Source organism: Microcaecilia unicolor, chromosome 6 (genome assembly GCF_901765095.1).
Source record: "Microcaecilia unicolor chromosome 6, aMicUni1.1, whole genome shotgun sequence".
Taxonomy (NCBI): domain Eukaryota; kingdom Metazoa; phylum Chordata; class Amphibia; order Gymnophiona; family Siphonopidae; genus Microcaecilia; species Microcaecilia unicolor.
This window is the reverse complement of record NC_044036.1, coordinates 326,811,324-326,825,648: the sequence shown is the minus strand read 5'-3', so window position 1 is coordinate 326,825,648 and position 14,325 is coordinate 326,811,324. Positions and strand designations below refer to the sequence as shown.

Genomic DNA, 14,325 nt, shown 5'->3' with positions numbered 1-14,325 from the left:
AGTAAGAGAGGAAAAAAACCCCTCTTACAAAATAAAAATCAAGGTAACATTTAAGAAAGTCACTCTTCGCTCTTTCTGGCTCTGGCAGGGGAAACAACAACAAAAAAAAAAACGCCGCTTGTCGATGGATTAAAGCGATCAGGTTTACAGTTACAGAATCGGCAAGATTCTTTGAGGAACACTCTGAGGTCACCGGCAACAGCAACAATTCATGCAGGCAAAAAATTAACTTTTAAAGGTTTTTAAATCGAATCCGGGAAGATCCCGCTGTATCCGTTTTTTTTAACCTTTTGCCCAGGCTGACTGTAGCGAACTCGGGAGCTTTTCCTTCTTTTTCCACAGTGCTGCACAAACATCCCCCCATTGTCACCACAAACTCCTTAAGAAAGAAATATGGAAAAAGCCTTTTTTACTACAAATTCAACAGTACAGAGTGGGCGGCAAGAAACAAAGCAGGTCTTGTAAAGTCTGCCTTCAGCCTCAGCATGCAACAACAAAAATACATTTTTTAAAAATCTTTTGCAGACATCGCGTCCCCCCCCCCCCCCCCCCGCACTTCTACTTTTCTAAACCAAACCACAGAAAACGCGAGTGCCGCAGGCAGCAGGAGAGCAAATGCGGGCCGGAACCATTGGAGCCATTTCCTTGTTGCAGACAGTGCACCACCGTAGGGGGAACGGAAGTGGAGCTCTGGCTAAAGCCTCCGTACTCACACAAGTGAAGCACCGGTCATAGGGTCCCCGCAGCGATGGCCGAACTGGTTCAGCGGAGCCTCGAGGACAGGCTGCCGGAGCTCGAGCAGCTGGAGCGGGTCGGACTGTTTTCCCGACGCGAAATCAAGTGAGTGGTTTGGAAACAGCAGTTGGAACAGGGACCGGGAGATTAGACAACAGCGCCACGTGGTTACTAGTTAGTCTTTGGATCAACCCAGTGCGTGCAGGGAATAAATAGAAATAAAACAAAGAAAAGAAGTTGATGCCCTAATGATAGAAATACATTTTTAATTAGCTTTCAAAGGCAAAATTCGCCCGTTCCTTTCTGAGCACACTACCAGGACCGCATCCACGCTCTTATCACCTCTCGCTTAGACTATTGCAACTTGCTTCTTACAGGTCTCCCACTTAGCCATCTCTCTCCTCTTCAATCTGTTCAAAATTCTGCTGCACGACTAATATTCCGCCAGTGTCGTTATGCTCATATTAGCCCTCTCCTCAAGTTACTTCACTGGCTCCCTATCCGTTTCCTCATACAGTTCAAACTCCTCTTATTGACCTATAAGTGCATTCACTCTGCAGCTCCTCAGGACCTCTCCACTCTCATTTCTCCCTACATTCCTCCCCGGGAACTCTGTTCACTGGGTTAATGTCTCTTATCTGCACCCTTCTCCTCCACTGCTAACTCCAGACTCCGTTCCTTTTATCTTGCTGCATGTGCACCATATGCCTGGAATAGACTTCCTGAGCCGGTACATCAAGCTCCATCTCTGGCTGTCTTCAAATCTAAGCTAAAAGCCCACCTTTTTGATGCGGCTTTTAACTTCTAACCTTTGTTCACTTGTTCAGAACCCTTATTTTATCATCCTTACTTTTAATATTCCCTTATCTCTTGTTTGTCCTGTTTGTCTTAATTAGACTGTAAGCTCTGTCGAGCAGGGACTGGCTCTTCATGTTCAAGTGTACAGTGCTGCGTTCATCTAGTAGCGCTATAGAAATGATTAGTAGTAGTAGCAATACCTTATTTTTCAGATCAGAAAGGGTAATGCGAATGGGAGATCAGACCTGCTGGTTCTTGTATAGAATGGATCAGCCTTGCCCTGTTTTGTGAAGTGCCAGTTTCTGACTAGTATGTCCACGAGACGTGAAAGGAAGCTGCTGGATGAATGGTCTGGTCCGTATTCTTTCAACCTGATAGGTATCAGCCTGTCAGGTGAATCTGGAGCCACTTTAAAAAAAAGAAAAAAGCAGCCTAGACTTTGTCTTGGAGGCAGGGGAAGCTTGCCCCTTCCCCCCTTGTCTCATCTTTTATATGGCCCAAAAAAAAAAAAGAATGTTTGCAACTTGACTGTTCCTCACTTTCGGATTTCCTCGGGCTGTTTTCTGTATTTTTTTGTCATTCACGGATGTTTCCTAAGATTTTCAATAGCACACTCTGAAGATCATTAGGCTGTAAGCAAAATGTGAAATTACAGTGAAATAATTCTATTGCTAGGTGCTGAGTTTGCTTACTTAAAAAAAAAAAAAAGAAGTTGACAGACATTGAAAGTGTTTTTATTAGTCTGCTTTCCAAAGGGAAAGACAGCATGTAAGAGAGTGGTCTGTATGTGTGCTCCATCTTCATTTTTTGTGTGTGTGTAGTGACCTATCCACACCAAATTTTTAGGAGGGGCAGGCTGTTTTTTGTTTTTGTTTTTTAATTGCAAGTGTATTCTTACTACTGTCAGTCATTTCTATAGCACTAATAGATACTGTAGACAGCATTACATTACATTATATAGTTACACATAAGAGTCTTTAATTCTCAGGTTTTAAAATTAGTCAACATACAGATGACACAGGTCTATCCTTCTCTGTTAAACTGTACAGCGCTGCGTAACCCTAGTAGCGCTTTAGAAATGTTAAGTAGTAGTAGTAGTCTATCATTTGCAGAGCAAGAACGTTGTGCAAATTTTCTGTGTAATTATGCAGGATAGTTGGCTGGACACCGGAACTGTTCACCAAGAAAACTGTGAATATTTTTTTAGGATTGAGTGGGTACAAGGGTCTTAACGGTGAGGGTGCCCCATTTATTTTTACATCGTTAATTATATAAGAACATAAGAGTAGCCATACTGGGTCAGACCAATGGTCCATCTAGCCCAGCTTGGCCAGTATTCATATAGTATGAACCCTTTGCGAATGTCTAGACTTTGCTAATTTTTCTCCTTTCAGTTATGGAGAATTTAATTCTTCTCTAATGGCAAAGAAGAAACCATCCTCAGCTCATGATTTAGATCTTGTTTAATCGTGGCCAAAAAGACTATGACACAGCAAGTGCTGCCCCCACCTCCAGTTTCCTGACATTAAGCAAAGGCTTATCATGTTGAAGTTATTCTGCTATGAGAATATTCAGGTTTAGATAACTTTATCAATGTGATAATTTTACAAGTGTTGCCAAAGGGAGGTGGCAGGCCTTGCAGGAGGAAGGCTGTCGCACATGCCAGAGCTGCGATGCTGCTGTCCAAACTCTGACTCCCTAGGAGGTGCCTAGTTTGCTTAGTGGCAGGTCCTGCCTGTGTCTGCATTGTTCTCTGTGGTCACTTATTCAGTGTTTGGTGAGAGACTGTCTATGTTTTACTTGATTGATTGAGGTTAGGTATTCTACTAATATATAGTTTCTCTGTATGAATCTGTAGCTTTGTTTTCAAACTGCTCTGTTTTCCAGTGTTTATCTCCCAGTATTGCTTAACTCATGACAGGATCATTTTTAATCTTGACTGAACCATTTTTTTTTCTTAATTTTTTAGATTAAAAAATAAAATAAACCACGAACATCCATAAAGTAGACGTCCTTCTATTTACTCTTTGTCAAGCTCTGCCTCCAGAATTAGTACTGTCACCATCAAGGCTAACAGTAAAATGCTCCATTTGTTGTATAGTTCTTTAGATTTTCACATGACTGGAGCTTCCTTCTCCTCTTGGGTACTAACAAGATACTGACTTTAATAAAGTCAAAATATTTCATCTCTTTGCTTTGGTCTTTACTGAAGAAGATGTAAGTCTACCTGTACTGGAAATGGTTTTCAAGGGTGACAATGCAGAGGAACTGAAAGAAATCTCTGTGAACCTAGAAGATGTACTGAGCCAAACTGACAAGTTAAAGAGTGATAAATCAGCTGGACCAGATGGCATACACCCCAGGGTACTGAAAGAACTCAAACATGAAATTATTGATCTGTTAGTGATCTGTAAACTGTCTTTAAAATTATCCGTAGTACCTGAAGATTGGAGGGTGACCAGTGTAATGACGATTTTTAAAAAAGGGTTCCAAGGGTGATCTAGGACATTAGAGACCAATAAGCCTAACTTCAGTACCAGGGAAAATAGTGGAAAGAATAAAATTATGGAACACATAGACAAACATGAATTAATTGGACAGAACCAGCATGGGTTCAACCAAGGGAAGTCTATCCTCACCAGTTTGCTTCATTTCTTTGAAGACATAAATATGTGGATAAAGGTGAGCTGGTTGATGTAGTGTATCTAGATTTTCAGAAAGCTTTTGACAAAGTTCCTCATGAGAGACCCCTGAGAAAATTAACAAATCATGGGATGGGAGGCAATGTCCTTCTCTGGTTTAGAAATTAGTTATTGGACAGAAAACAGAGGGTAGGATTAAATGGCCATTGTTCTCAATGGAGGAGGATGAATACTGGAGTACCGCAGGGATCTGTACTGGGGCCAGTGCTATTTAACATATTTATAAGTGATCTGGAAAATGGAACAACGAGTGAGGTGATTAAATTTGCAGTTGACACAAAACTATTCAAAGTTGTCAAAAAAAAGCATGCGGATTATGAAAAATTGCAGGAAGACCTTAGGAAACTGGAAGACTGGGCACCCAAATGGAAAACAAAATTTAACGTGGACAAATGCAAAGTGATGCACGTTGGGAAGAATAATCCGAATCATAGTTACCTGATGCTAGGGTCCCCCTTAGGAGTCAGCACTCAAGAAAAAGATCTAGGTGTCATTGTAGACAATAGGGTGGTGGCAGATTAGAATACAATATTAACTGGGGGTTCCAAGATGACACTGTGAAGAGACATGTTTGAATGAGCTCTGGGATCGCCAGTGTTTCTAGCGTTGTCTGTATTGTGATTTATGACCCAGTTGAGAGCTATAGAGAAGAGGAAGGGTGTGAGCTGGGTATTTCTGTCTGAGCCCCGGAATGCATTACAGGAGTTTCAGAGCCCTCAAATAACCTGCCTCTACTGCTCCTTCCACTCACTCCGCAGTTCTGTGTGCGAACAGCAGTGAAAATCGTGCTCCTCTCAGCCTCGTCGTGAGAGTACCTCTCCCGCAAGCCAGAAGCTTGAGGAGGATTGAGCGGCTCAAGTCCAACTAAGTTGCTGGAACAGCAACCTATATTATCCTATGCTGTTTACCGTCCCTTATCCTAATTATACATTATCAAGCTTCAATTTTATCATGTTTCATTACAGTTTGAAATTTCTCTCCTTATAAGACTTTGTATTTCAAATTACTACGTAAGCTGCATTGAACCTGCATTGTGTGGGAAAACATGGGGTACAAATGTAATAAATAAATAAACAGCCATTATTGGAGGGCCACCCGCTGACTGTTTCAACTCCCTTGGAAGCTGTATTGGGGTTGTCTCCCGTTTTGGCAGTGTGGCAAGATCAACAAACCATGAGTGACGTTCTTTAGCACACAGGGAAGGCTGCTTTGTAGTTGGAGGTCTGGGAAATTAATAGACCGGGTACTGTGACTTCAGAGTCTCCAGCATGCCACTCAGGGCTTAAACGACTCCTTGTTAAAATTCCCTGGAAAATTTGTGACAGATTTAACAGCAGCTAGTGAAGCTGTTGTGGCTCACTCAGATATCAAGAAGCACTTTTATTATTAATTTATTTAGTAGTATAAAAGGCCCGTTTCGGTAGGCAATGAAACGGGCGCTAGCAAGGTATTCCTCCCTCCTCCCTCCCTCCAGACCCCCCTTCCCTGTCTCCAGACCTCCCTGCTCCCGAATTCCAGCCCCCCTCCCTCCCTTTCCTTCTGAGTTCAAGACCCCCCTCCCTCCCTTCCTGCCTTGTTTCCGAGTTGCAGACCCCTCTTCCCTCCCTACCTCCCTACCTGACTGCTGTCCCTCCCTCCCAGTTCAAGGCCCCCCTACGCCCCTCCCACCGAGTTCCAGATTCCCCCCTCCCTCCGATTTCAACACCCCCCCCTCGGCGTTACTGACCCCTTGACCCCCGTGCCGCGACCCTTTTGGCCCTCCCTTCCTGCTGAAAACCCTCCCCCTTTGTCACTGCGTACCTGTGCTGACGACAGCCACATTTCTTCTGTGCGCCGGTGATGTTGTTTGGGTGGTGGATAGGTCCGTTATGCGTGTGAGCGATGCGAATCGACCTCATGCCGATCGGTCGCTAGCAAGGTAATCCCCCACCCTCCCTCCTTCTCTCCCTCCGACAATGATTTGGTGAGTGTGATTGCTCCGCCCTGGACGTCATCACGTTGTAACGCGAGGGCGGGGCACCCACTCATGGGCAAAAGCGATCTACACGACTACGGAAGTTCCAGCTTCATTAGAAGGTTGGAGGTGCGTTTTATATAGAGAGATTTTGTAGCGCTGGAGCGTACCCAGCGGTAATCGGGCAGTGCTGGTTGGAGGCTGGTGTGGATGTTTGCAAGGCAGTGACATGGTCGACACTGCATACCTTTACCAAACACTACAGGGTGGATGTTGCGGCATGCTCAAAAGCCAGTTTTCGGTCTTGGGGCTTCGGTCTTTAGGGCAGCGAATCGAGGTTCCCATCCACTCAAGGATTGCTTTGTATACATCCCACAGGTTCTGGAATAGTGGGAAGCTGTGTAATAGAAGGAGAAATTAGGGCTTACCTGGTAATTTCCTTTCCATTAGTCCTTTCCACTATTCCAGAGGCCTGCCCGAGGTTTCTGAGATGTTTAGTCGGTGCGAAATAATGGGCCAAATAATGACTGTCACCTTGCATGGTGCTTCCTGCTTGTGCTGCAGATTATCCAGAGATATCCACACGTTTGCTCATCTGGTTAGTGTTAGGTTAGCAAGTTGTTTAAGGTTGTTGTGTTTATTCCGAGTAGTATCTTTACTGCTTGTCTTCTTTGTAAATAATGAGGAGCCGGACTGGATGCCCTGAGAGATGTTTCAGCTCAGTTTACAGTTCTCTATCTCCACCTGCTGGTTGATGGACACAACTATCCCACATGCTCTGGAATAGTGGGAAGGACTACTAGAAAGAAAATTTTATCAGCTAAGACCTAATTTCTCCTTGCTAGTGATGGTGTAAAGTTTGTGCTTATTTTTATTTTTCAGGGCTGTGATTAAGAAGGTGTCTGCATTGGAATACAAAATACACAGGAGAGCTCTTAGCAAAGAAGATTTTATCAGATACATTCAGGTCTGTTACACTTCCCATGGTATCCGTAAGGTCAAGGGGTGGGTTATTTTTTGTTTGTGTTTTTTTTGTTTGTTTGTTTTGCTCCTTATAGAGTCAATTACATTAACTTGTATTGTTTATTACTTATGTAAGCCACATAGAGCTGAATAATTGCATTCGGATAATATGGGATACTTGTAAGTATCAAATAAATAAATTGCTATCTTTGTGAAATTATAGTTCCTTTCAAAGATTCCTATCCGGTTAAACCATGCTGAACATCCTGGGAGGGGATATTCAGCGGCACTTGGAGGCATTGCCTGGTTAAATATCTCCTCTGACCACCATGGCACTGTCTGGGGCAGAGCCAGGAGTTATGCAGGTACCTGCAGTGGTCAGTGCTGGTGTCTGTATAGTTATCCAGGCAGGTAGGACTGCTTAAATAGCAGTACTAACCTTTCCCAGTTTAGCTCAGTGGGTACAGTACTGAATATTGGTTGTAACTCTTGTAACTTCCGAGTATTACCGCTCAGTCAAATATTCAGTACTCAGACATAGCTGGTCTAATTTGGCCAGCAGCAGTAAGTGTTAAAAAAACAACAACAACCCCACATTCGCCTTCGCCAGCTGAATATTGAGCAGTGTATGTTTACTTTGTGCCCCACAGTTTTAGCTGGGAAAATGATTTTTACAGGGAAATCCCATAAGGGTTTTTTTCCTTTTAAAATAGGCATATAGCTTTCCAGGGAGGCAGAAATCCAATTTTCCCACCTAGATTGGAATTGCTTTGGGGCGATTATATAAATAATGAATGTTTCTTTTCTCTGTTAAATGGCCTGTTTGTAATAACCAGGAAAAGGTCCTTTTTGGATTTTTTTTAATGTACCTTTATATAATGTTAATATCTAATTATGTACATTTTAACTCTTGTTTTTTAAATTTATTTTTTCCAGTATGAAATTAATCTTCTAGAATTGATCAAGAAAAGAAGATTGGTGAGTTGCCTTGAAAATGTTAATGAAAAAGTAAAAGTTCTAAAACATTCAGGGGGGTCTTTTACTAAAGCTTAGCTGGGGCTATCTGTACCAGGGTCCATAGGAATAAAATGGGCCCTGCTGCAGATAACTTGAGCTAAGCTTTAGTAAAAGACCCCCTCAGAGTCCTGGAAATTTCATTCTGACATTTCACCTCTTCTTTTTTTTTTTTTTTTTTTTTTTCAGCGCATTGGATATTCTTTTAAGAAAGAGGAGATAGAATTTTCAATTGTGCCGCGAATACACAGCATTTTCAAACGTGCAACAGCAAAATGGAAAGTAAGTAGGTATTTAATTCCTAATGATAGACTAGACTTGATTACTTTTTTGTTTTTTAATCTGGTGATTCCTTGCAAAAGATTAAGGAATGATTTTCTGCTAGATCAGATCCACCAGTGTGAATGTGTCTTGTGGAATTGGGCATCAAGTAGAGAGTTGCATGGGGGACAGACATTTCACCCATACCATCCCCACCCTTACCTGCAGTTAATCTGCCACTCCTTGTAAGAGCCGACACTATTATTTACTCACTTGCAGCCCTCTATTTCCTGCCGACCAACAAGTGTTCCAAATCTGTCTGGAGTTTTGGCTGCCTCGTTGGGCATTCCAAGCCTCATTCTGGTGCTCCAGTAGCCTCTCTGTGCGTTCCAGGCCTCACTCTGGCATTAACAGATATTTCAGCTATACTCCTGCAGAAACCCTGTAGCAACTTCTTCCATCTTGCAAACCTGGAAGTCATATCCGTGGGATTCCCACAATCCCCGTGCCCTTGCAGTTCTCTAGTTGTGACCTGGCTACCAGTTTTATTTAGTAGTGTGACCTGGCAGTTGCTGAATTTATTTTGAGTTCTGCCTCTGTGGGGTTATCCATGCATAAGATAATTTTACAGTTGGATAAGTTTCTTTCTTAAAAAAAAAAATCATACAGGACTATTGTGGCATTGCCTCGTTGAGTTTAATCATCCATGTGGGATGTTTTTTTTTTTTCCTTAGAGTGACCTTCAGTTGTGGCTGTCTCATGTGGCTTTTTGCAAAAAGTGGGTAAGTATATTTGTTTCAAATGTTTTAACTAGTTCCTGTCAAATTTAGGTTTATGTAATTAAGCCAATAAGTCCTGGTGTGTAACCATTAATTAGAACGCTTCCGGGACTTCTGTTCTGCACATTTTATTCTACAGTTTTGGGTATCTGAACATTCAAGGACCCAACCCAGTGGCGTTCCTAGAGGGGCTGACACCCGGGGCGGAGCGCCGATGCGCCTCTCCCCCGGGTGCAGCGCGAACCCCCCCCCCACGGGTGCACGCCGCTGGGGGAGGGGGTGCCGCGCGCCGGTCAGCGTCGTTCGTTTCCATGCTCCCTCTGCCCCGGAACAGGTTACTTCCTGTTCGGGGCAGAGGGAGCATGGAAACGAACAACGCTGACCGGCGCGCGGCACCCCCTCCTCCAGCGGTGTGCACCCAGGGCGGACCGCCCCCCCCCCCTGGTACGCCATTGACCCAACCCAGGTATTTTGAGTACATCCCCAGTAGATTAAACTCAGATTTATATATGGTATGTTCAGTTTAGCTCAGTTTATATAGTTCAGTTTGTTTATTGAAAATTGAGTAGAGGTACCAAAAATGGCAATTGCTTGAACTCAACGCAATACGAGACATGAGACAATCGAACAGAGTAGATAAGGGCCTTGTGTCTTATAGACTTCTCCCAAACAGTAATGCCTCTCAAAGTATGCACCCCCCCATCCTAACCTTCCCACCCCCAAAGAAAAAAAAGGGAAACAAGGAAAAGAGAGAACCACTCCTAGCCAAGGGAATGGAGCTGCCCAAACTGGCCCAAGAGTTACAATGTATTTAAAATGAGACTCTGGGCCTTAAAAAGAAGAGAGGATATATAAGGAACCAAGATGAACCAAAACTGTTTCATCCTCTTAAAGGAGAAACTGACTTTTTGCTTCTCTATTAACATAGTATGACGTAACAGACTCCTCCAGCCCCAAAAAGAAGGGGAGTTGAGGACAGTTCACACCTTCAGGATTGACCTTTTACCTAGTAATGCTGCCTTCCGTAGAAGCAGACGACCTTCCCCACCCCCACCGCTTTAGTTCAGTTTATAATCATTTCTGTTGGAGGCACATGGGGAAATCACTTTCCTTGAATAGAGACGTCACTGGACGAGGAAGTGATGATTCAACGAACAGCAGAGAATTCTGCATCTTTGTGAATGATTTTTCTTGGTTTACCTTAATCTTATAGAATTACATGGAATGCAGATTTTTAAAAATGTCCGTCCTGTATGTGGACAAACATACTAACGCTTCTTTTTCTTTAACAGAATTGTAAAACACAGCTTAGCAAAGTCTTTTCAGCTATGCTAGCTATTCATCCAGACAAACCAGGTACCGTATTATGTTTAGCTTCAGGGATAGTGTTCTTTATTTCCTGGATATTTCTCTTTCAAGCTCTCTCTTCAGCCGGTTTGTTTTTGGGCTTCTGGCACAGTCAGAATTGGGGGCCTAGGATCCAGTGCCATGGGTCTTCAGTTGTGCCACTAAACAACCGCCCTTTTTTTATGTTTTGAATATAGTAATGTGAAATAGCGTAAGTCTTTTCAAACATCAGGTTTCATGTTGCATACTGAGTGGTGGAACTTAGCATAACATAATATCCTCATTCATTTTACTAGATTTTCTGCAGACTGCGATTCACTTTTTATTGGACCAGTATAAAAATGATCCAAAAGTGAGATTCACAAAGAATATCTTAGAGACCCCAATACTGTTTGAAATCAGTTCTCGTGTAGCTGCCTATTTGCGGAGGGAGGCACCCCCGATCTCTCAGCTACCCAGTGATGGGCCTGAGGATGCCCTTGCAGTCTTGCGCCTATGTTTACTAAGCGGCGCTGTGGGCGCGTTAGTGTTTTTAACGCGTGTAAATCATTTACACGCATTGAACGCCAACGCGCCCATAGAAATGTATAGGCGCGTTTTAACGCGCCTTAAATTTACAGGCGCGTTAAAAACGCTAATGCACCTTAGTAAACATACCCCCTGATTTTTTTTTTTCTGGGATTGTGCTGGTTGCTAGAATTCTGAGTGCCTAGTTTTTATAAAGCGGTGTTAAATGACTGAGCAGGTTTGGTTGTTTACTGCAGTTTTAGTGACCGTGTTTAATCTAGGAAGACTGGAATCTTAGCACATCATTTGAAATGTTTTGTTAGCTGAGCTTTAGAGGCCACACAGGTCCCTTCATCCGCTGGAGCCCAAACTCAGGTTTGACATTTGTATTAGAGCTCTTTTACTTTGGAAAGTTCCTGTTTGCTGATTTTTGATTTTCCTTTTGTATGTTCCCTTGTGACTGCCCCCCACTCTTTCCCCTGGAAGGGTTTTTTGAGCTTAATAATGGATGCAGATTGTGAGTTTAAGAATCCCCTGTCCTATGTAGTAATCTATGTTTGCTCTTGCTGCAGCTCTGTGGATTATGGCGGCCAAGTGGGAAATGGAGGATCGCCTGTCTTCAGAGAGTGCACGGCATCTATTCCTGCGTGCCCTGCGCTTCCACCCAGAGTCGCCCAAAGTTTATCAAGAAGTGAGGTTAACTATTCGCATAACTTCCTTGGCAGTTATCATCCTCATCATAGCCTTGCTGTTTTAACCATCCACGCAGTAACGGAATTCAAACATGCGTGGGATAAACATAAAGGAATCCTGTTCAGAAGGAATGGATCCTAAGGAGCTTAGCCGAGATTGGGTGGCAGAGCCGGTGGCGGGAGGCGGGGATGGTGCTGGGCAGACTTATACGGTCTGTGCCAGAACCGGTGGTGGGAGGCGGGGATAGTACTGGGCAGACTTATACGGTCTGTGCCAGAGCCGGTGGTGGGAGGCGGGGCTGGTGGTTGGGAGGCGGGGCTAGTGCTGGGCAGACTTATACGTTCTGTGCCCTGAAAAGGACAGATACAAATCAAGGTAAGGTATACTCAAAAAGTAGCACATGTGAGTTTATTTTGTTGGGCAGACTGGATGGACCGTGCAGGTCTTTTTCTGCCGTCATCTACTATGTTACTATAAGACATTTTTGGAAGCCTCTTATTTGTCTTAGCTGCGTGCCTTAAGTCTAAGCTCCGTGGAACAGAGACTGTCTCTCGTGTTTATATTTAGAGAAACAGTAGCTTGATGGTTGGAGCGGCAGGCTGAGAACCAGTGAAGCCCAGTTTAAATTCCACTGTGGCTCCTTGTGATCTTAGGCAAGTTGCTTAATCCTCCATTGCCCCAGGTACAAAATTAGATTGTGAGCCTTCTAGGGGCAGGGATGTAACTTGCCTTTGAGCTACAACTGAAAAGATGTGAGCCAAATTAAAAAAAAAATAAAATCATTATAGAAGTGATCAGTTGAAGAGATTAACAAAGCTGATTTGTTAATTAAAACTGTGGAGGACTTGAAAGATTTATTTGGGAAATTAGGGGATATGAACAAAAGCAGCCTTATTTTAGAGGGAGTACCTCCTGTGATTTTGCGGACAGCTCTAGGACTTGATATCTGGATTCATATTTTATTTGGTTTTGAATAACGTACAAACTTTGGAACATTAAGCCAAAATGTGCAAAGATTGCTTTGAAAATCAGTGAGAGTTTTTATATTCTTTAAGAAAGACATTTTTCAAATAGTTTAGAACCATAGGGGGAAAAAAAACTATTATGATGAGTAAATCTCTCTTCCTAGCTGTATATTGTTTTAATTTCCCCTCTCTAGACCCCCGCTGGACTCTTGCCCACGGAGGTGAAGAGAGGGTTCCAGAAGGCTCATCACAAGTCTCTTTAGTATGACCTCTGCTTTCTGACTCCTGACATCTAAGAGCATCTTTGTGCATCTGCTCTCCCACATAATGTGTTAATGAGTAGGGGGTTTACTTGCTTATGTGGATATTATAGAGGATAATTTATCTGTGTAGGTGTATTAGGAGAAATAAGTATGTAACCAAGAAATAGATACAGACAAGAGAGAAAGGTGTTAATTTTGATTTTATTCTTACCAACTGCAACTTCAATCAATCTGGCACGCTCATCAGTCAAAATCTCAGGTTAACCGACCGTAGTTCTGCCCTCTGGGTGGAGTTGGGGAATGTTTCAAACTCCTCCCAAATTGACACCTCTTATATAGCTGTTTTGCTAATTACTACTGTATACTTTAGCATGCAAATCTTATTTTTCTTACAGTTACTGACCGCAGATCGGAAGCCCAACTCTCCCCCTTCTACCTATTTCTCAATGACTGTCACATCCTGAGTTGTAAACAACTCTTCTAAAATGCAGGGACAAGTATCCATTTTATAAAAAAGGACTCCATTTTCTTGACCTAACTCCTTACTATTCCAGCCATTTATTCCTTCACCTTGGCCCTTAGACTTTATTTGGATGTTACACCAGATTCTGATAAGGCTTGCCAGCTGGGCCCTGCTTCAGCAAGTACTCAGCTGCAAATCCATCGCCAGGTTTTCTGGCCTGGTCAGTGCTTCTTAGCAGCCTAGGCTTTAGAGCTCTGCCCACCACTATTCCAGCGGAGGGGGGTCTCTAGCTGTAACACATATTAACAATATTTTAGTGGAGAGATAACGTTGATGCTGAGCTGTGCTCAGTCTGGTCTCCTGGAGCACTTCTAAAGTTTCTCTCATCTTGGAAAGAGAGGGCAGCAGGTCCTGAAAAGACTGGTGATTAAAAATTGCTGTTTGTTTTTCTGTCCTTGGAGGGGTCAGAAGGGGCATAGAAGAGTGGAAATATAGTTTAATGTATAAACCATTTGGTGAGAGCCAGCACCAAATGAAAGATCATATAGGTCACTATACGTTTAACAGTGTGTCTGACATTGCACATATGTGATGTGTGTGATATGTTTGTCGGGGTTTCTTTGTCATCCTACATGTGTGGTAGGGATGTGTATTTGTTAGCATGCCTTAAAGTTAGTGCATGCTAAGTCTAACATTAATTTTTTTTTTCATTAAAACAGATGTATGAAACCAAAAAAATGTCTGAAAATCAGAGGAAAATTTTCTAAAAATGTGTGTGTGTTTTTTTTCTCTCTCCATGTACATTTAAGTGTGGCTGATTATACTTTGCTATAGAGTGGTAATATGCAGTATTGGTATTTTCAGGAAAAGTTTAACTGAAC

At 42.9% G+C, this 14,325-nt stretch overlaps 1 protein-coding gene across 1 annotated transcript in view; it reads left to right on the top strand.

Moving 5' to 3' along the window:
• The first annotated feature begins 633 nt into the window (after positions 1 to 633).
• UTP6 (UTP6 small subunit processome component) overlaps positions 634 to 14,325 on the top strand; it is a 38,406-nt gene continuing 24,714 nt past the window's right edge. Inside the window, exons 1-7 of the mRNA XM_030208388.1 lie at positions 634 to 840; positions 7,072 to 7,156; positions 8,089 to 8,130; positions 8,356 to 8,448; positions 9,162 to 9,209; positions 10,499 to 10,562; positions 11,633 to 11,751. Coding sequence (XP_030064248.1) covers positions 749 to 840; positions 7,072 to 7,156; positions 8,089 to 8,130; positions 8,356 to 8,448; positions 9,162 to 9,209; positions 10,499 to 10,562; positions 11,633 to 11,751 — 543 coding nt within the window. The 5' untranslated portion in view covers positions 634 to 748. The remainder of the gene's footprint in view (positions 841 to 7,071; positions 7,157 to 8,088; positions 8,131 to 8,355; positions 8,449 to 9,161; positions 9,210 to 10,498; positions 10,563 to 11,632; positions 11,752 to 14,325) is intronic.